The sequence below is a fragment of the Brachyistius frenatus genome, unplaced genomic scaffold (assembly GCF_029030835.1).
Source record: "Brachyistius frenatus isolate BFR_SWC_R1_liver_20210118 unplaced genomic scaffold, ASM2903083v1 Contig_273, whole genome shotgun sequence".
NCBI lineage: Eukaryota > Metazoa > Chordata > Actinopteri > Embiotocidae > Brachyistius > Brachyistius frenatus.
In genome coordinates this window covers 87,825-110,000 of record NW_027210872.1, presented here as the reverse complement: position 1 = coordinate 110,000, position 22,176 = coordinate 87,825, and the positions used below count along the sequence as shown (strand labels likewise).

The 22,176-nt window shown below is 43.6% G+C and overlaps 2 protein-coding genes across 8 annotated transcripts in view; both read left to right on the top strand.

Annotated features, from left to right (window-relative positions):
* pde4dip (phosphodiesterase 4D interacting protein) overlaps positions 1-11,619 on the top strand; it is a 78,379-nt gene extending 66,760 nt beyond the window's left edge. For 2 of the 3 annotated variants that reach the window (XM_069721797.1, XM_069721795.1), the window contains 16 exons: positions 1,049-1,323; positions 1,453-1,614; positions 1,732-1,947; positions 3,021-3,293; positions 3,656-3,787; positions 4,572-4,691; positions 4,767-4,956; positions 5,091-5,215; positions 5,524-5,652; positions 5,733-5,837; positions 6,594-6,781; positions 7,224-7,355; positions 7,780-7,918; positions 8,224-8,270; positions 8,376-8,481; positions 9,494-11,619. In XM_069721797.1, coding sequence (XP_069577898.1) covers positions 1,049-1,323; positions 1,453-1,614; positions 1,732-1,947; positions 3,021-3,293; positions 3,656-3,787; positions 4,572-4,691; positions 4,767-4,956; positions 5,091-5,215; positions 5,524-5,652; positions 5,733-5,837; positions 6,594-6,781; positions 7,224-7,355; positions 7,780-7,918; positions 8,224-8,270; positions 8,376-8,481; positions 9,494-9,642 — 2,488 coding nt within the window. In that variant the 3' untranslated portion in view covers positions 9,643-11,619. The remainder of the gene's footprint in view (positions 1-1,048; positions 1,324-1,452; positions 1,615-1,731; positions 1,948-3,020; positions 3,294-3,655; positions 3,788-4,571; positions 4,692-4,766; positions 4,957-5,090; positions 5,216-5,523; positions 5,653-5,732; positions 5,838-6,593; positions 6,782-7,223; positions 7,356-7,779; positions 7,919-8,223; positions 8,271-8,375; positions 8,482-9,493) is intronic. The other variant, XM_069721796.1, reaches the window with a different exon arrangement.
* A 729-nt stretch (positions 11,620-12,348) lies between these two features.
* LOC138634713 (microtubule-associated serine/threonine-protein kinase 2-like) overlaps positions 12,349-22,176 on the top strand; it is a 95,985-nt gene continuing 86,157 nt past the window's right edge. For 4 of the 5 annotated variants that reach the window (XM_069721809.1, XM_069721808.1, XM_069721806.1 and 1 more), the window contains exons 1-2: positions 12,349-12,485; positions 12,841-13,381. In XM_069721809.1, coding sequence (XP_069577910.1) covers positions 13,301-13,381 — 81 coding nt within the window. In that variant the 5' untranslated portion in view covers positions 12,349-12,485; positions 12,841-13,300. Of the gene's footprint in view, positions 12,486-12,516; positions 12,679-12,840; positions 13,382-22,176 lie in introns of those variants that run through there. The other variant, XM_069721805.1, reaches the window with a different exon arrangement.

Below are 22,176 nucleotides of genomic sequence, written 5' to 3'. Positions count from 1 at the left end.
CGACCTTCACCTCAGCATCTGTGTGGGAACACGTCACTGTTAATTAAATCAGCTGTAAGCGACGCGTGTTATTCGTCCTGTCTAACGCCCCCCCATCCCGGCCCCCCCAACTCTGTCTATGTGTTCGTGTGCAGTTTTCTGCATCGTCACATATGTGCGTCTAAGAGGATTCCCCTCTCGATGAGGACAGCTGACAGGTGACTGAAACACCTGCTGCATCGCCGCTCTTTAATACATCACAGCTCATCTCAGTCTGTCAGCGCAGCGAAGCTCCTCCTCTAAATATGACATCTGAAAGCACAACGGATTCTTTTACGTAATATTAATGTGTGTGATGTACTGAATGCTGAACTGAGTAGCTGTGAAGGGAGCATTTAAGACCTCGTTTTAATTGGCAAAAGGTTGTTGTTCTTTTACACGGTTGATTGTTTTTATCTGCTGTGTCATTATTTATTTCTAGTTTATCTTAAAGGGACAGTGAACGTTAATAAAACTGCTGAGTCAGCAAAAGAGGCAATAAGAAACAACAATGCATCAAAATATCATTGAATTGAATCAGAATCAGAGTCTTAAAACAATCTACTGATGTGGTTCGTTGCTGAACGTGCGAATTTTATAATCTGCTGACTGTTTCCTAAAACATTCAAATTAAAATTCATGAACAAAAGCGCAGCGTGAAATACATTTTAAATTAGAAAGGAAGTCTGTGGAGCTGCTGATTTAAATACTTCTCTGTCTAACAGTTTAAAAAAAATGTTTTTATAGTTTATTTGATTTATTACACTGCTGATAAATAAATCAATCTGAGAAGCAACGTTTGCTAAAAGCTTGTTTTGATTTGAATTTATTCAGGTTTTTATTTCACCGGACTTGTTTGGACTTTTTATTCTTATCCAAAAGTAAAAAAAAAATTAAATTTCAGTTGCTTTTAATTAAGAAACCTGAAAACTGAACAAGTGAACTGGATTTACTAACTGTCTTTGTGTGTGTGTGTGTGTGTGTGTGTGTGTGTGTGTGTGTGTGTGTGTGTGTGTGTGTGTGTGTTCAGGCTGAGTAAGGAGCTGCAGCAGAAGGACAAGGTCATCGAGTCCCTCCGTGCCAAACTGAACCATCATCACCACCATCATCATCATCACCCCCACCGCTCCGACACGCCCTGCAGCGGCCACGCCCTCTCCGACACCACCGACCAATCGGATCGCATCTCCTACGTGTCCGACGAGCACGGCTCCACCCACGAGGACCTGGAGCTGGGCTCCGACGGGGACACCGCCAGCGAGCTCGGCCCGGAGGAGGCGAGGACGTCGGCCCGAGCCGGCTCAGGTGAGACGGAAGACACCTGAACACATCGCATTCATCCTGAGGGACTATTTTCTGCAGCGGATTAATGTACTTTAGTCACATGACCTCTGTGTGTGTCTGTGACCATCCATCCTCTGTCTCCGTTCCCAGATTGTCCCTCTCATCATGGCAACCTGTCACGTCATCCGTCCGTCCCCTCATCCGTCACCTCATCCGTCACCTCATCCCACCGAGCCCACTCCTGCCTCAGCTGTCCCAGCATGCATTGCCCCGGCTCGCCGCGCAAAGCGGTGGATGTGCAGAGTCAGACAGGTAGGAGGGAGCTCCTCCACGTGGATTATTTTTCTCCCCCTCTGATTGGACGCTCCTTCCTCAATCTGTCCTTCATCTTCCTGTTTCTGTCCGTCACTTCTTCTTCTCCTCTCCCAGCTCCCGTCTCTACTCCCCATCAACCTCCACCCCCCTCCTTCTCCTCCTCCTCCTCCTCCTCCACCCTGAAGGCCCCCCTGCTCCTCCATCCTCCCCCCTCAAACCTGCGAACCCGTTGCCACGGCGGCGGCGGCGGCAGGGGGGGGGCGGGCTTCTCCCTGGCCGAGGTGCACCAGGAGCTGCAGATGTTACAGAGGCAGCTGGGATGCGGCAACAGTGCGTCCGCATGTCTCCGTGAATCCGTTTGAAACTTAACAGACTAAAACGTGTTTGAGTGTGAAAAATTATAACTAAAAGTTTTAGAAAGAAGACATTTTTCTTTTCTGCATCCAAACTGCATAGGAAATGAAACACTTTGAGTTTTTCATCCATAAATTGAAAAATAAGAAACAAACGTAACGTCTAGCAGGAGATCCTGTGTGCTCTTATTGTTATTGTTATTGTTATTGTTATGGTTATTGTTATGGTTATTGCTGCATGTCGTCTTCAGCCTGATGAACGTATCTCGCTGCTGCAGCGCAAAAACATATGAAATGCTCACAAAACAAAGATAAATCAACCCACTTTTGACATAATTTGCACGCTCAGCACATTTTATTTTCAACCTCAGACCAACGTTTGGGGTTCGTAAACTGTCAAAGACGCTGCAACAGTTCGCAAACTTTTATAATAACACAAAAAAACTGATGTGTGTAGTTGAAAACTAACAAAAAATATTCCACGAGATCTTTTCTGTAGTTTCTCCTCCTCTCATCAACATATCCAAATATTTTTGTCTTTAAATTTGAACTATTTCATATTTAAAGCACAAGAAGAAGAAGATTTACTGCTCTCTGTATCCAAAGAAACTATTTTTTTTTTTTTTTAATTTTGTCATCTTTCTAATTATTCAGATGTTTCAGTGAAGGTTATTTTTTCAAATTATTGAGACAGAAACCGGCGCAGTTTATGAATTCGACTCTGGAGACTCCAGCTGTACTGAACTTAATGAGCAAAGGCTGGATAATAATCTACCCCTCTTCCTCCTCCTCCTCCTTCTCCTCCACTGCTTCATCTGTAAAACTAAGACTCATTAAACAAACTGCTCGTCACTCGAGGCCGAACGAACCTCCGGCTGCAGGAGGATTTGATCTGAAAACACAGATGAAGCTCTCGGAAAGCTCAAAGCAGACGGATTTCACTCCCTCTTTAACACTCTGCTTCCTTTTAGCCACTAACCCTCCAATCAGTGCCTTCATCCTTCGTCTTCCTTCTCTCACCGGTCTTTGTGTTTTTTGTTTTATCTGCAGGGTTTTCCGCTCCTCAGTCCAAACCTCTTCCCGGCTTCCCGTTCCACCACCAGCAGCCCGACTCCTCCGCCTTCCTGCCGCTCTCCTACCAGGGATACCAGCCGTCTCCGTTCGGCAGCGCCGCCAGCAGCTGCAGCCTGGACGCCAGCCTGGCCATGAAGGCCGGCGCCAGCCTGCTGGAGAGCAGTGCATTGTGGGATATGGCCTACGGGACCCGACCGGCGGACCTGTCGTCGGGGTCGTCGGGGTACCAGTCGGGCACCAGCAACATAGGTAGAAACTGCACGTTCACACTTTAAATGTCTCTGATTAACATGTGGGGATGATTTTTTTATTTATTTATTTGTGAATTAAGGCCTTAAAAAAGAAATAAATACTCACACGTTAAGTAAGATTTCTCAGAAACTCAAAGATATTCAATTTAAAATGCTGAAATGAAGACGTAGAAGAAAAAAAAGAGCAAGAAATTCCTCAACTTTATGAAGTCAGAATCATCTTCTCTTATGAAATGACGATAACAAGTTATCAAGGATCAGTTTTTTACTTTTTCTGTTCTTTGCCTGATCAATTATTCAGCTGATTAAGAGAGAGAGCGTTCGGTCGTATTTCAGACCAGATGTTGTTTTCTGCTGCAGCTTCGGACCTGATGAAGGAGCATCTGAGAGAGATCCGCAGTCTGAGGCAGCGGCTGGAGGACTCCATCCACACCAACGACCGCCTCCGACAGCAGCTGGAGGAGAGGCTGGCTCGCACCGTCACCGAGAAAGGTAACACACACACACACACACACACACACACACACACACACACACACACACACACACACACACACACACACTCTGAAGACTCACTCTCCATTCATTGAATTCAGTTTCCACCAAAAAAAAAAAAAATATTAAAGGTCACATTCGCCCGATAAGTTCAGAGAGCATCATGGTGATGCGTTCAGGAACGCAACAACCTTCAAGAGGAAGTTTTCAGAGTGTCGTCTCTGGATCGACATCGTGATCACTGGTACATGAACATTAGTGATTTCACCGTGAAACCTGAAACTGGAGCAGAGAAACATCTGATTTTAGGGGTCACATTGTTCAACACGTCCGCTTACAGCCGAGTATTCCTGAGCCCATGCAGTGATTTCCTAAAAATCTAAAAGGCAAAGGACAAGACCAAAAACCACCAGTGGACAGCTGCGATCTGTGGGCCCTCAGGCGGGCCCTGCTTTCAAAACAGCCATGATTCTGTAGTGGAAATCACTGCATGGGCTCAGGAACACTTGGCTGTAAGCGTTACTGTGTTGCGTTCAGGAACACACTCTCAACGTTTTTGATTGCACCTCGTACGAAGGCTCCAGGCCACATTAATTGATTCATGATTTTATTTGGAACTACTTCTTCCATAAAACTGTTAACTTACAAGAATTCTGTAAAAATGTCAATAAACATTAAAAAAGGTTTTAAACATCAATCTTAATGGTGTTTACAGAGTTTTCTGTTTGATTTGCTGAACCGGAGTGTCTTTTTTAAACGGCTTCTCCGTCCTCTTTCACAGGTGCTCCGACCAACATCTACATCCAGGGCCTGGACTCGGTGAGCCAGCTGTCCAGTGAGATCCGACTCCTGAAGGAGGAAAACGTCGTTCTGCAGAAGCAGCTGAAGCAGACGGCCAGCGGTACGGTCCGGTTCTCACCACAACAACTCGGTGTCGAGAGCAGATTTAAAATGTTTTTAACTGTCTGGCCTGCAGAGGGAAGTAAGGAGGCGGCGCAGCTGAGGGAGGCGGCGCTCCTGGAGCGGTCCAGGTTGAAGGAGGCGGAGCTAGAAGCAGAGAAGTGGGCGGAGCAAAGCCAGAAGCTGCAAGCCGAGGCCAAAGCTCACAGCCAGGAGATCACGCAGCTGAAACAGGAGAGACAGAGGAACCAGGAGACCATCAACAGGTAGTGTGTGTGTGTGTGTGTGTGTGTGTGTGTGTGTGTGTGTGTGTGTGTGTGTGTGTGTGTGTGTGTGTGTGTGTGTGTGTGTGTGTTCTTGGAAAGTTTTGTGCACAACGATAATGTGTGTGTGTCTTCAGGCTCCAGCACGAGCTGAGCGTCCTCCGGCAGCAGCTGTGCGAGAGCCACAGTTTGGTCCACTCTCTTCAGTGTGAGCTGCAGGTGCATCGCAGAGTGGGCGGAGCCAACACAGACACACACTCAGGTAAGACTCACAGACACACAACTCAGGTGTGTTTATGTGCAGACTGACCATCTAAAGTGTGTTTTCATCAGCTGGTCCCTGCAGCCGTGCTTCTATTTTTTTTTCATGGATGTGATGACGCTAAAATTCCTCCATGCGTGTGTTTTGTAAAGTTTTAAATGTTCGGGAATCGTGCGAGCACTTGAACGCCTCGTAGCCTGTTAAATTCTGAAACAACTGAACCAAAAATAAAACATGTACATACGGGAGGTTTGTCTCCCCAACTGCTTTCTGCGCTCATCATCTGGTGTTTGTTGTTATCTGAACAGGTCAGGTTGCCGACGGTGACCAGCCAGGACGCAACGCCGCCGCGACCTTTGACCCCAGAGAGCTACACATTCAGCTGGAGCAGCAGCGGCAGCAGCAGCAGCCCGGCGCCCGGAGGCAGCTCTTCGGCGGTCAGTATGTCAGAGAACGAAGAAGGTTTTATGGCGGGAGGAGATTTCCAGGTCAGCGCTGATGAAATGTGCGTCCACAGATAAAGTTCCCTCTCCGCCAGTCCGAGACACCGGACTCGTCAGTCCTTCGTCTCCTCTGCACTCCGGACGGAAACATGCCGGGGAGACTGGAGCAGCTGATCAGGGTGAGAAGTTCACATTCAGGCAACGCAGGACGAACAGTTCAACCAAAAAATAGAGTTTAGTTTCACTTGTTTTTATGTGCATGTCATTTTCTTGCTGTGAAATACTTCGAGTGTAGTTGCAGATGTGCATAAAGTCAAAACAAGGACAGGTGGAGTAAATACAGTGAACAGGTGAGAAAGAAACAAGCAAACAAAAAAAAACAATAGCTGAGAGATATGTTGTGCAGGACTTCCTACAGTGTGCGTACATTTTTAAAAATCATTTTGTTTTTGTACCATCCACAAGTTGTTACTTTTGTGCAAAAAAAAACAAAAACATAAATCAATCACCGATCGCTTTGAATTTCCCAGCATGCCCTCTATCCTTCGTCCCTTTAAAGAATAAAGCAACCAAATTAAATAGGTGTCAATGCTGGTAGAAATTATATTCGTTTTTATTCAAAAATGCAATTTTCAATTGGATTGTGGCCCAAAATGTAAAAAACTTGACTGTAATAATCGTGTAAATGGTGATGTTTACAACATATCAGAGATGGAGGAGGGTTGCATGAGTCCTGGTGTGACTACAGTGCAGATCGTCCTGAGTGTTTAAGAAAGGTTCCTCACACGTTGTAAAATCTCTTCAAACGCGACATGATGCTCTGAAGCTGTCGAGGATGTGCCGATGCTCAGAAACTAAAAACAGGACTGTTTGAGGGAAAGTGAGAGTGGCGTTCAGGGACCCTCCCCGCTGACTGTCCCGTCTTCCTCCTCCAGCCGCTGCGACCCTGCAGGGCGGAGCTCCAGACGGCTCCTTCGCCAGCCGCCACGGCCGCCACGCCGTCGGCCACATCGACGACTTCTCGGCTCTGCAGCAGCAGGTCCTGGAGGGGAGCGGCCTGCTGCGCCGCACCGAGGCCGCCCTGCACGCACTCAGCGCCTCGCAGGAGCTCCGCCTACATCAGGTGAGAGAGGGGGAGGAGCCAGGGACACCTGAGAAGGTCAGGTGACAGCTGCTCTGTGAGAGAAATTTGTAGCATAAGTTTTTGTTTGTGGAATGAGAAATAATCAATATGGAGAAAAGCAAATATGAAATAATAAAATCAAAAATAAGAATAATGGAAAAACAATTATTGCACAAATTAATTGATTAAATTATTTTTGTCTTTTTTTATATATGTATTAAATAATTTTCTTTTATAATATCGATAATATATTTGATTAGGACCCACACAGTGTTTAATACTCTGATGCTTTGAGCATCTTTAATTATTTTTCCTTTATTACTTTGGGAACAAATGTTTTATACTTTTTTACACACTTGATGATTCATTCATGAACCGAAAGAAACATAATTAGATGATCGTGAGTCCGACTTGTTTCGACTCCCTGCGTTTCGTGCGTCAGCCCGCAGACTCTGGTTGCGTCAGGACGTTGCTGTCGGACACCGAAACGCTGCGTCAGATCCTGGAGGAGGTGGAGTCTCTGCTGAGGATGTTCTGGAGAGCCGCTCTGCCCGACTCCGAGGAAAACAAACAGGTCAGAACCGGCGAGAAAGTCTTACAATATAAAAAAAAAAAAAACACGTCTGTATGGTGACAAATTCAACTCAAAAGTGGTTTCCGAGTGATTCTCACAGGGTCTACGAAGGTTTCTGGATTGTGTTGCGTTTAAGTGCTGCTCGAAAACACGGGACATCTGTTTTTTTAGTGAATTCATGTGTAATCTCAAACCCAGAAAAGATATTTTACCAAACATACAAGATCTTGTGAAAACAATGAGATTATAGAACTCGGTAATGAGATTTTCTGCCAAAATGATAATTTAATCATCCTGGATTTCTTGTGTGTGTACCTGAATGTGTGTATATACAACCGTGTGTGTGTGTGTGTGTGTGTGTGTGTGTGTGTGTGTGTGTGTGTGTGTGTGTGTGTGTGTGTGTGTGTGTGTGTGTCTCATTCAGGACGTGTCTCAGAACGACGAGGTCGTCTCTCTCCGCCTGAAGCTCTCGGAGCGAGAGCAGGCTCTAAAGGACGCGATGGAGATCGTGAAGAGCTCCAACCGCACCAAAGATAGCATGGAGCACTTTATCGTCAGCCAGCGTGAGTCACCAATATATAAAACCTCATATCACATTAAGGCCTTTTTAATTAGGATTAATAATTTCTCGGATGAGGACAGCTGATATTTTCTCCTCCTTTAATCTCAGAAAGACGTCCGAACTTTATTTGATCTCACTGCAGATTTAAAGATTCGTTCTTTTGATCTGAGAAAATCTGAGTTATTGAAAAGATTAGATTTCCTGATGATGATGATGATGATGATGATGTTTCATCATGTTGCGTCAGCTTCTTCTGTCGTAGTTTTTCTTTTTGAAGATGAAGACGCTCTGTGTGTTTGTTCACAGTGTCGAGGACGCGGGACGTGTTGAGGAAAGCGAAGACCAACTTACAGGTGAGTTTTACTTTCAACCTTTCTGCTGCAGCAGGTGAGAAGAAGTGAGACGTTAAAGATCCCTGTTTCCGTCTCCTCTTTCTGACTCCTGCTGGGTCTCCTCAGGAGAACCAACTCAGGATTTCCTCCCTCCGTCGAGCCTCTTTCTCCACCCCCCCCTCCTTTTCTTCCTCTTCCTCCTCCTCTTCCTCACACCCCTGGGCCCGTAAAGGTACAGTCCCCCGCTGGCTTTGCCGTGCAACCGATGATAGCATCCCGATAACAAGACAGCGCTGCTTTGCTTTTTCATGTGAAACCCTCGTGTTTAATGTGTTTTGCATGCAGCCTGCGAAGTCATTTTATTTGGAAAAAAAATGCTGACTCAGAAACTTTTCGTGTGCAAAAAAGAGTCAAAGACTGAACAATAAGTGGCTTCCTTCTTACTTCCAAGTGTCCTTTGCACAAAAAATTAACTGCCAATATCAGTTTGCAAGCTTTAAAAAGTGAATTAGCTCCTGAGTTGCAGCTGCTTAAAAACTCGCCCTTTAATTGTAACTTAGCTATAATAACATTGTGCTTTCGATACCTCTGATTGCTCAGCTGTCAATCAAGGAGCATGTTGGACAAGAGATATCTTATAAAATATCTTACAAAGTAAAATAAATCTGCCAAAAAGTTCTGACTGCAAAAGAGACGAGTTTAAAGGCCCCCTTTGCAGTTTCTGACCACTAGAGGCGCTGTGGAGCAACGTTTTGATATGCAGGTCTCTTTTTTTTTTTTCATGTTATCTCTGCTGTACGAACACTTAAGCACTAACATACGATCTGTTCAAAGACATAGTTTAAATGTTTAGTGCATGCAAACCTTAAAAAAAACATGCAGAAGACAAAAGAAAATGTCTTAAAAACTTTTATATTTAAACAGTTTTAACAGGCTGAAGTTTGAAGTGAAATATTTTACTCACCAGGAATTTCCTTGTTATAATTCTTCATCACTTTTCTCTGTCTAATATGTTTTATGTAATTTAGTGAAGTTTAAAGACAATAAGTCTTCAGATTACTGTTGGATCGTTCACTTTTTTTCTTTTATCTTTGCTGTCCGTCTCTGTCTTTACAAGAACTGGATTTTAGTAATTTTTCTTTTGATGGGAATAAAAAGACAAACAGGAAGAATCTGATCATTGAACAGGGTTCATTTAAAGGACTAATAAAGTAAATTAAAGCTCTATTTTGACTGTCTCTCAGGTGAAGACACAGGACCCTTCAGTGAGCTCACCTTCTCTCCTGGTTGGAGTGTCGTGACGCCTCGACCTTCATCCTCCATCTTTTCCTCTGCTGCCCGAAGACCGGCTCACCAGCAGCAGCAGCGCCCCCTGCAGGCCCTCTTCCTTTAGTGAAGCTGTAAACTTCGTCTCTCTCTTACTGAAACGTTTCGGCTGAGACGCCAACCTCTCTGACTGTCGGAGGATGTTTGTGTTGACGTTCGCTGGTTCCTGATGGTTTCACAGATGTGAATGATTGTAATTATTCGTGTCAGGACTTTTTCTAAAAAAAAAAAAAATCCAGCAACTGGAGTGTTTTCTCGTTTTTTAATGAGACCAGTCTTGATTGTGGCTGAAGTTCGCTTCAGATTGATAGCTTTTGATTTTGGTCGATTTAAAAAAATGTTACAAATAAAATTCAACAAAAAATTCAACCAGATTTCTTCTCAGGGGCAATTCGGTCGAGTTTTAAAGGTCCAATCAGTGCTGTTTTTTTAATTTTAATTTTTTTTTTTTTTTATGTCTATAAGATGCCAATCAGAAGCCGACTTCAGCTGCATTCTTCAGCAGGGATTCAAGAAGCAAAAATCCACTTGATGCCAGCAGGAGAAAGGAAGTGGGTGGGGCTTTAAAAAAAGAAGAAAAAAAAAAGCCAAAACCAAACTGCAAAGTGCTTCCTCTTTCAGCCTCGTGTCTGTAGTCTGTGTGTAGAACTCATGCATGTGGTTTGAGCAGTTAGTGGAAACAAAGCCATACTCCCCGAGCAGTACCGTACTCGTGTTTTTGTCCTTAATTGTAAAAAACAAAAAAATGAGTTGTCATAAAAATGTCTGACTACTGATGCTATAAGAAAACAGCAGCACAGACCTGCAGGGAGACGGTTCGGTCGTTCTCCTGCGTTTACTCTCATAAAACACATTTTAGGAGTTTTTAACTCGTCGTCCTCAAACTCCAGAGTGTCACTGTTAAACATGGACGCGCTAATCTTTAGATATTATTATTTAAAACACGATGTTTTTCCTGCTGAAAGTCGAAACTGTCGGTGTTGGAAAACCTCGCGATGGAGCTGATGTGTGTGTGAAGCAGCGTTAAAGAAAAAGAAGCACATGTTTCAGATGCCTTCAGTGACCCGTCAGATAATCTGTTTCATATGAACAAGAAAAATTAGTTTTTAAAGTCCAAAAAAGAGACGACATTTCGTTTTTGTAACCGTAATAAATGGACCATGCTGATATTTGTTTTTAAATCTTTTAGGATGTTTTTTTTCTTTGTTATTTTTAGCTGAATCTGTAAATGTTTTAATATTCCTCACAAAGACAATCACTTCAAAAGAAAATCCATTGTGAAGGAATAAATGTGTATTTAACCTCTGGAGGATTTGTGACGCTCACTGTGAGATTAGACTATTTTACACTGACTCCTCTCACATTTATTTCTTTTTAATAAAGTTGGTTCCCTGTTTATTTTTTTGTGCATGAACTGCGGCTTCACCTCGAACACTGTCACTGAAATATGCAAAATCTTTGGGTCACTGTGCAATACGAGTCTCGGTGGTCGCTTTCTGTTTTTTCTGTTTTAGGCCCGAGTATTAAAGTGCCATGTCATCTGTTTTTAGCTTCGAAGCTGAAACTCCAGTTTCTGACCATCAGTATCAAGCAGTGTTAAAGGCCCGATCGTTTTTTTAAATTTTTTTAAACTTAATATCAATCAGTGTTTTATACACATGAAAAAGGGTAAATTATTTATGAAGCAATAACATGAACCAAAGTGGACAGCTTGTATGTTTGTCAGATCAGGTGTAAAGCGATCCAAGTTTAGATTTTATTTTAATTTTTTTTGTATATTTCCCTGCAGGTCAAAGGTCGAACGTAGTGTCTTTCTCAGTGTCTGTGTGGTTTTAGGAACCGCCTCTTATGTATGTACATATTGAAGGTAGTGTGTTTTCATCAATGCAAGTTTTTAGTTTTTTTTGTTGTTGCCGTGAGAAGAGACGGTCTGTGGACAAAAAAAGACCAGCTGTATTTTTATTGCATGTTCTCTTTATTAAAATGTTTTTGGGGTTAAAAAGAAAAGAAACCTTTTCAATAAAAAAAAGGGGACAAAACAGGACGTCTGACTCGCTTGTTTTCTGTCTTAGATCGACTGTTTTACAACCTTGTTTTGTTTCACCATAATAATACGTTTTTGCACTTTTTTTATTTTAATTAAAATTAAATATTTATGGAGAACTCGACAAAAAAAAAATATATTCAAGGCATTTTAATTGTTTATCAGCAGGTGGCAGCAGACTCCAACAAAACTGCCTTAGTTGTCTCTGACACACACACACACACACACATACACACACACACACACACACACACACACACACACACACACACACACACACACACACACACACCCAAAGGTAGTCAAACTACTTTTTTTTTTAGAAATAAGCCTAAATGTTATTTTACTTTTAATAACGTGTTTGAGTGGTAAGTGACTGTGTGGATGTTTTTTTTTTTCTATCAAGAAATCTTCCAACAAGCTGAGTGTATAGATGAAGCTGAAACCAGACAACGGAAGTAGAATTAATGTACTTTCAAAATAAAATGCGGATTTACCTCTTTAAAAAAAAATCTAAAAATTTACATGGTTTAAAAGCAAATACTTCATTGTCATTATATAGTGCAGCTTATATTGACATTGATAATAATTACATTTTCAAGATCACTCTTTCTTTCTTTCTTTAATCCTATTTTGAAGAAACGACACTTTTATTTTGGTACATTTGGACCGGATGTTGCCACCCCGCTTCCTGTGGACTTGCCATCGGAGGTGACCGTGTCAGAGCCAGGAAACGAGCCGCTCGGTGCCGCCGCAGTTCAACACCGACACCCGGCGTCAGCTGCGCAGAGCTCCGCCGGGCTTTCACCCCGAGGATGGGAGCACATCCCGGGACGACCTCAACGACCTGAACGACCACCGACACGGTGCGCGGAGCTCCGGTGGCTGGGAGAGGAGGGCGGGGGGGATCGGTGTGGAGGCGTCCGTCGGGAGCGACGGCGGAACCTGCCGGTGTCGCGGTGCTCACCGGCAGGTAGCTGCGCAGCTAGCGGGGAGCTAAGCCTCGAGCTAACGAGCTAACAAGTCGGGTCGCCCGAGCTGTCGCACGCGACACGTCCGGTGGTCACCGGAGCCTCGAGACGTTAAACTGCCCGCGAGCCCTCAGAAACCCCCCCCCCCTTTCTGTTTGGTTTAACTGTCATTCAGGAGGAGCGGCGGCTTGCTGGTGCCGCAGGTTTGACTGACAGCTCGTCACAGCGGTTTTTTTTTTTTTTTTCCCAGATGTGGACTCCGCGCCGGACGTGTGGCTGAGCTGACCGGGGAACGGCTGACCGGAGAACGGCTGACCGGGGAACGGCTGACCGGAGAACGGCTGACCGGGGAACGGCTGACCGGAGAACGGCTGACCGGGGAACGGCTGACCGGGGAACGGCTGACCGGAGAACGGCTGACCGGAGAACGGCTGACCGGGGAACGGCTGACCGGGGAACGGCTGACCGGGGAACGGCTGATCGGAGAACGGCTGACCGGTAACACAACCCGCAATCAACCGGCGATGGGTTTCATTTCGTCAGCGAGGTGTCACTGACGTCCAGCCGGGAGAGACTCACCACGCACACACTCACAGACAGACACATCTGGAGTGGTTCCACAGACAGACACATCTGGAGTGGTTCCACAGACAGACACATCTGGAGTGGTTCCACAGACAGACACATCTGGAGTGGTTCCACAGATCAAGATGAAGAGGACGGAGAATAAAAACAAGAGGAAGCTGTGTAGTATGGAGCACCAGGAGAGCGCAGGAGAGGAGAAGGAGGCGGTGAGTAAACGCATTATTTTAATAAGGTCCGGTGTCTCGGGTCATTAGGTTTGAACCTGTCAGCCCGTGCACGGGGCAACAACAACAACAACAACAACAACAAAATACAGGAATGAATGAAGCATGAATTCACCTTGGTTTGTCAGATTTTCTCTGGCAGCACCCTGTTGTCTCTTTGAAGGACCTCACCGGAGGGTTATTGTTCTGGTCCATTTGGACCAAACTAAAACATTTATTTTTGTGCAAATTCAGACCAGATCTTTAGCCTGGCTGTGATTTTGACTGACATTGATTGATATTTGCCTCGTATGGGTCACATGACTCGTTCAACACTGCTGTTAATCACATTACAGCAGCTCCATTACGCTGATGGATGAGTTTTGTACCAGCAGAGAAATTTTAATGCAGCAATCGCTTGGAGTTAATCAAATATTATGACAGTTTTCTTCATCAGCTACTGCGGAGGCTGCAGCTGTAACAGTTCATCCTCACACACACACACACACACACACACGTTATTGCAAAGACTTGAACATGTTCAGGAACTCTGTGTTCCTGCAGCTCGACCGGGTTCTGCTTGATGGACTGGAAATAAAAGATGGTCGGGCGGTTTGGCATCGGAAGACATCCAAATTCAGCAGATTCAGTTTTTTGCTCAGTCATAGTTGATGCTGCAAGGTGAGAGAGAGAGAGAGTGTGTGTGTGTGTGTGTGTGTGTGTGTGTGTGTGTGTGTGTGTGTGTGTGTGTGTGTGTGAGGAAGTGCACCATGACAGCTAATCTCTGCTCCGACAGTGAGGATGGATTTAATTTTTTGCCTTTGAAGTAGGAAGGAGGATGGAGCCTGCCACCGTGCTCATACTTCCCCCTTTGAAAGTTAGCATTTCTTTAAAGATGCCGGTGACACAGTCGGAATATTTTTGGCGTTGTTCGATTTTCCTGCTCGTGAAATCGGGAAAAAAAATAATGCATTTGACATTTTAATTCTGATCACAAAAGCAGATATTATCCAGATTGTTTTTTGCGTGCGACTGAAAACAAATGACACGGTTATTAATAAACTGGGTCAAGAAACAAGGTTTTAGCTTTTGGTTAATTAACAATTTCAAAACAGCATTTTTTTTTTGCGATAAGAAAAAAATAATAAAAATTAATTTGGAGCATCTTCCCTCCTTGGAGGACATTCATATTCAGTTTTTTTTCTCATCTTTCAGGGAGCAGTTGTTTTCTTGGTATAAAAAGCTTGATTGTTGCAGTCATAAATTCTTGATTTTTTTCAGCGACATCTTCCCAAAAAATTGCAATGCATTTTGCAGAGTTTCTGTATAATAAAATGTTGCAGTAAAATTTCCCCCAAAAAATGCAGGTTGAGGAAACATTTTTTACCATTTTTAAACCAATATGAGTCACATGTAATGTCGTCATTTGACAACAAGCAAACAGCACATCCAGGAAATATTTAGTTATTTTCTTCTTATATTCTAAAACATGTGGTTCAAAGTAAAAACAAAAAAAAGACAGTCTGTGACTGTAATATAAAACACAAACATCTGTCAAGATAAGAGCTTTAAATGCTTTTTAAATATTAATTCAAGACAGACTTTATGCACAAAAACAAAGTTCAGTCTCTTGCAGCTGAAAGTGACGATTGGTCGCCTAATTTTCAGGATAAAATCACATTTCTCATGAACTCTGTCACTTCTTGCTTTGCTGTATTATGATTATTATTATTATTGATTTTAATGCTGCACTGACAGGAATCAAAATGAATTTCTGCACATATAAAATACTATTCAGGAACTTTAAAGAGTTCAGCAGATGACTGTAAAGATTTAGATTTCAGTCTCAATAAGAGTAAGTCCTGTAATAATATAACTCCCTCCAAAAATGAGGTCACAGCTCATAATGTTAAATTTCTGCATGAAGTCATGTTCCTGGATCGGCTGAGGTTCGATATGACGGCCTCTGTCATGCGATGTGACCACACCGCCGGGGCCGTGTGGGATATTATGGGATTAATAAGGATCTCCGGTCAATAAGATTTCCCCTCGATTTTCACATTTCCAAAGTTCTTTTAGCAAGTTGTCAACGAAGTGGCGTTAGAGAGGACGAGCGTAATGTTTGGAGCCGGTCTGGAGTCGGGGGAGGGAGGTGTTGAGTCGGCGCTTTATTGCATCATGGGAATTCAGACAGATGTTTTTTTGTGCTGCAGCAGTTTTTTACGTGTTTTCATGTGAATCGGTATGAAGCGGAGGAGCAGACGGGGTGTTTTCACCCGGCCTGACTCATCAACCCTCAGCTCGCAGTGTGGAACTCTGGGTAATGAATCATAACCCTGGTTATGGAGCCCAGTGACTTCAGGGGCCGTCTGCTTTTATTTTGCTGGAAATTTGTCCGACTGAGTCTTCTGTAAATCGTGCAGCTGCAGTTATGTTTTTGATTAAACCCGCATCTATTTTTTTTTTTTACCTCCGACGCCATTGTTGGAGCTACAAACGCTTTTAGCCACGCCCACTGGTCTCTGATTGGTCCGCCATTCAGAGTGGCTAAACAAACCTTTGCGCAAACAGGGTTTCCAGAACCACAGACTGGATATAAAAGAGTTCGTAGCTTCAGGTCTGTAAAATGGTTCTGATCCAGAAGTGTCTTCAGTTGCAATACCAGCGAGTGCCACTAGAGGTCGGCTCCAAAAAGCCTCCGGCTCCATAGACTCCCATTCAACTTCTCTCATCAAATCCAAAGTGAATAAAATGTGTCCATCAGTTATCTCGGTGTTGTTAGCTAAAGTCACTCCTTCTTCTTAGTTTTCTGGAGGTCCATCTGAAAATAATCCCTCATTCATTAGAAAAGAAGATTCAAGAAGACCTGGTTTTGGGGGCGTGTCTGTTTGATTGACAGGCCTGTGGTGCAGTCAGGTTACAGCTATCGGTGGGCGGGACGTAGTATCGTCAGGTTTCCGATCAGATCGGTCAGATCCGCCTCTGGCTCCTCCCCCAGCTCGTCCAAATATGGTCACTTCCTGCTCCAAACCGCTCCGAACTAGCAAAGATGGTGACGGACAAAATCTGAGCTGGAGGATTCATAACGTTCACAAACCAACGATGACATCACTGCTGGCTGGAGTCTTAGTTTGGTTTCACGCTTGGTTACCATGGTTTCCTCTCCGGGGTAACACCTTAAATTGATGTGTTGGTTTCGGACATTATGGTTTAAGTATTTTTTTCTTATTCAGCCAGCAGCTGAATGGACTCATTTGAACAGAAGGCTGCTGGTCTTAATGTCTCATGAAGGAAACTCTATCAACCCGGCTGATTTCCTCGTGTCCTCCTCCGGGGACGTTTTTGTTCCTTCTCGGTGGTCCTTCCCACCCGTCCTTGTTTAATAGATCACGTGTGTTTTCTGCTACGGGTTAACTGGGAGCAGTAAAAGCAGTTGCACATAATAAACAGTGTCAGACAATGTTCCTTGGTTTTATTGCAGCGGTGCGCCTCCTGTTCCTCCCTGTTTACCTCCGCTGAGCTCTGTTCACCATAAAAAAAAAAGGGCCTCTTAACTCCGGCAAATGTTTGACTAAAATCTGTCTGATCTGCAGCCGTTCTCCGTTGAACCTACTTGAATTTAACTTTGCATCTCCTGCTTTTTTGCGTCACTCGTTGTGTTTTTGTGGTTTTCTTTGTTTGACTTTTTGGTTTTCTTTTCCTCCTCAGTGCTCTCTGTTTTCTAGAGTACAGAAAGAGAAGCTGTTTCTGCAGTATTTCATTAAACACAGAAAGGCATGTTTGTGGATTAGCTCTGTAACGCTGGTGTAATATTGGCTCTACTGCTGAATCATTTAGAGATAATATTGTGCTCTCAGTTATAAACACCCTGAATGCACTTTTTAACTCAGACTTGTCAACACTTGGAGTTTCCTCTTTTATTAGCAGCTGCAAATCAGATTTCGCTGTGGTTTCCTCGTTTCTACTCTGACTTCCTTCCCTTCTTTCATTTTTGCTTCTCAGTGTCGTCTTACTTTGCGATCAAGTGCTCAAAACGAAGCAGCGTTTCCAGAGTTGAACATTTGTGTTCCTTTTGTAGAATCGGGTAACTTTTTCTCTACTTCCAACGTCTCGGTTCATTTCATGGTGAGGTGCTTGAAAATCTATATAGTCATATAAATATGTCGTATATGAACTGCATCTTTTCCACTTTGCTCTGGAGTGAATCGTCTGGCTGATTTATTCGTATCAGTAATTGAGTTTCTTTTTTCAGCTGATGAGTTGGTGAGTGAGACACGGACCTCGTTAGGTGTTTCTAAGTCCTCGAGCTGAGTGTGTAAACGAGTAGAGATGGAAGGATAATCAGTATCATCGCTGCTGCACACGGGACGGACACGCCCCCCCTCCCCCCACCTCCCCGGCAGGATCAGGCTGATTAGTGCCGGCTTGAGGGGTTCGGATTAACAATGTGCTTCAGAGCAGAGTTAACGGGGTGGTTGTGTACTCGGAGGATTTTCACTGAGCTGCAGGCTGCAGAGGGTTTTACAGGAACTTAAATATCAGTATTTATGAGTTCCTTTTACATTTAAATGAAATATATTTGATCAAAATGGTTTGAAAAGTAAAAACTTAATCTTTTTGGTGTTTTTGTTTTGTTTTGTTTTTTAATGTGTGGTGTTTGAGCAGAAGGAGTGAATGTGATTTTATAAAAACCTCAGATGTCTTCGACGTCAGACAGAATTAAAAACTCGTCCCACGGGCGGAGCAGATGGTCTCGACCGGGCCCTGAAACACTACGCTATCCAAACACTTCATATTTCCCCCGTCGTCATCTCTCCCGGTTATCTGGCTTCGCCGTCGATGCGATCAGCCGCTCCCTCCTGAACTCGCTGCAGCTCAGAGGAGGTTTTTAGAGAAACGAGGAGCGCAGGCCAACGTTACAGCTGGTTTTTTTGGAGACACTTTCTGAATACAGCGACACACATTGTGACCGAAGGGCAGAATATAGTTGTTTTTTATTGAAGGTTTAATGAGTCTTGCAGTCTCCTTTTTTTTTTAAAGAGGTTTGAGCAACTGTGCTGTTTGGACTTCCTTAAGTTTGTGATGTCACAAACTCACGGTGATGTCATATGTCCGCCATCAGCAAGGTCCACTGTTTAGCTTCTATGTGGGGAACAAAAACAAAAAACAACAAAAAGGAACAAGTTCACTACTATTATGTGTGGCAGAAAAATAGTGATGAAAAACTTTTGAACTCTTCATCGTCTCTCCACCAAAATGTTTCACTTTATTTGATCTATTATTTTTGCTTGGATTAGCAGCTGTGAGCATATGTGCTTCTCTTTTACTATAAAGACATACAAATATTATTAATATATGATTAATCTGTCGATTATTTGCTGTTTTGGCCTTCAAAATGGTAAAAAAAACTGTCGAGCGGTGTTTCCCAGAGATGTAGCTGCAGACTAAAATGTCTTAATTTGGAGGACTAAAGGAAGTGGAAAATATTCACAATTAAGAAGCTAGAAAAATCAAATTTGAGGAATTTCTGTAAAAAGAAAATAACTTAAAACGATGAATTGATAATCAAAATAGCTGACAAACCAATCAATGAATTAATAAATAAACAATCATTGCAGCTCCAGTTTAATTATCATTCAATTTATACTTTTTGTTGTAAAAAATAATATTGATACTGCTATAATAACTCGTCTGTGTACCTAAAGTGAGCTCTCGTCTTTCCAACAGTAGCCTCGGCCTGCTGTTCATTAGAAGTCCGTTAGGTTATCCATTAACCTCCCCCCTCCCCTCCCCCCGCAGTGATCCAGGAGAGTGATTTCCTTCCCCTCCTTTAAGCAGCTACGAGTGATGTGAGTGCAGCTGAGGAGCCGCTGAGCCCGAACGACCTCGGGGACTCCGGCTGATCGGCGCCGCAAAGGGCCGAAGGGGGCTGATGGATGGGGGGTCGAACGGCTCATGTGCGCCACTTTAGGGTGCCTCGAAGGGAGGTAATGGGGTGGCGCAGATGCCGCGGGGTGATTGACATTAATTATAGAACCCTCATTAACCAGAATAATAGCCGAGATGGGTGTTATATTTGTCGGGGAAGGGGGGGGGCAGTAGGAATTAAACCACACAAAGGAGACGAAGGAGACAAATCAAAAACAGTTTTTCTTTGTTTTCTGTGGCTTCCCTTTCTTACTCTAACAGGTTTGGATAAAATCCTAAATAGAGTCCCTGTTGTGTTTCTTTTTACAGCCTGCTCTTACACGTGGATCCAAATTTAATCTTTGCTCCGTTAACTCCCCCCCCAAAAAGAAAAAAGACTTTCAGAGGTTTTTAGCTTCCAGCACAATGTTCTTAATGAAGAAAATCCATCACTCTAACCCTGCTTAGCGCCGCATTATCCCTCTCCGTTTCACCCCCCCCCCCCCCCGAAACCCCCGAAACCCCAGTCATTGGAGCTGAGTGATGTGCTGGTTTCATACTGAGCATCGCTCTGCTGTTTACTCAGGAAGTATTTACTAGATGTTCTTTTGTCTATCATCTTCCTCTCCATCCTACAGATGTAGGATCATGTAAACTCATATTTAATTGAAAATAGACCAAAGACAACATATCAAATGTTGAAACTGAGAAATAGTGTTTTATGACTAATATATGCTCATTTTGATTTTGATGGCAGCAACATGTCTGGAAAAAGTTTGGGACGGGAACGTGTTTACCGCCGTGTTGCATCACCTCTTCTTTTAACAACACTCTGTAAACGTCGGGGAACTGAGGAGACCAGTTTCTGGAGTTTTGAAAGTAAAGTGTTATCTTATTTTTGACCAAAAATGTGTGTGTGTGTGTGTGTGATTTGGCTGCGTTGTAAGCTGACAGCGTGGATGTCAGTGTTGCAGGTTCAGGACAGATGGAGGGAAGCAGGAATGTTTACAAGCAGGAACCTGCAGGTTCGATCTGCTGCTGCTGCTTGATTCAAGGATTCTGGCTGCAACTCATTTAAAAGTCTGTTTTTAAAAAATGTCTGTAAATTGTAGCGTCTACCTATATTCTGGCTTATTCACTTCCGTTCACAAACCAACGGGTGACATCACTGTTAGCTGCAGCTCGGTTTGACCCAAACTGTTGAGAAACTCTTAAAAGGAAACTTTGAGTTGCTTTGAACATTTTTCACAGAAGCAGAAGTCTTTTCAGAAAAAGAAATATAAAAAATGATATAAAATCCACTGATTCTCAGTCAGTGAAACGAGGTCGACCAATCAGCAGCCACTGTCTAAACCGCTCGGTGGTCGTCGCTCACATGACTTCTTCTCCTGAGCGCTGGTCTGAGGCCAGATGAGGAAGACTCTGGAGGAAGGTCACGTCCCTCTGATCTCACCGTTTACACGCATTTAACTGTGTCAGCGCACATTTCTGTGTGTGTGAGAATCAAACAACACGTGTTGTTGTGAGTCCTCCTGGCGTGTGCGTGTTCGGTGGAAATCTCCACCCGCTCCCTGTCCTGATTGGGGGGTTATTAACCTTTTGGGCCGCCGCCAGCGAAGGAGCTTCCAACAAAACATCCTGCTTCCTCCGGCTCAGTGGCAGCGAGCTGCAGGAGCACGATCACAACGCTGAGGTCTGAAACCATCACAAACAACCGGCTGATCCACATGAATCCCTCTAAAACACACTACCGACCAGGATTATTTTAATTGTGCTCTTTTAGAAATGTAGGAAGAGGAGAACCGTTAACATTTGTGTCCGTGTGTCAATAAACACAAATATCATTGGTTGTGATTCTGGCTGTGATGCTCAAAAATGCATTAAAGATAACGTGAATCTTTTTTTACTGGTTCTTGAATGATACTTTTCTCAAAATTCAACTTTTTAAGAAATCAAGTAAAACATTACAGGTCAAATCTTTAGTTTTCATGCGCTTTAGAGGGGGGAGAGTGTAACTCAGGTGGTTTTGTGTCGCTACACTTAACCGATGTGCCCTAAACACCTCAAATTAAATTTAGCGATGTTCCCTGAATGCCTCACGTGTTTTGAGTTGGATGCCAGCAGCGGTTCACAAAATTACGGTTCAGTTTTGGTGGTGACAGTTCGGTCCATTTTTTTGGGAAACGTGTGGACAAAGTCATTGCTTATTTTCAACCGTTTACTTTAACAAAATTCAACATGAGGAATATAAACGTTCTTTATTGTCAAATCTTACTTAGAAGAAGAGAAAATATACAGCTTCACTTTGAGATAAAAATAAAAGATATCTAATGTATCATCAGCAGCATAAACAACTAAACACTGAAATTATATTATGAAATGCTTGTTTTTTTTGTCTTTTTTTATTTTGTTTGCTTCTCAGCATTAAACTGTCATCAAATATTATTATTCATAACAGAAATGTCAACACCTGCAGCCTGCAAATTAAATGACAGCTCGTGGTGCTCACGGTTTCCTTATAGAGGAAGACAGAAAGATTCCACACGGCCTCGTTCGTCCCTCCCTCACTTCACCGCTCGGCGTTAAACCTCTTTTCTCCTGCAAACACTCCCCAGCTGTCCTGATTATTATCTTTGTTTTCTGAATGGGAAATGTGTGACCGTGCCACGCCCTCACCGCCGGGACATGCCCGGGATTAAAGCGCTCAACTTTACATGGGTGTTAATCCGCGGGGGGAATCAGTGAAGAGCGTTACGATAGACTCTGCTCTGACTGCTGCTGCACGCTAAGACCTGCGACACATTGTTAAATGTGAGATGGATGACAGGTGGAGCTGCAGGTGGGGGTGATGTAAAATAAAAACAGTGATTTATGATTAATGACCCTGACTA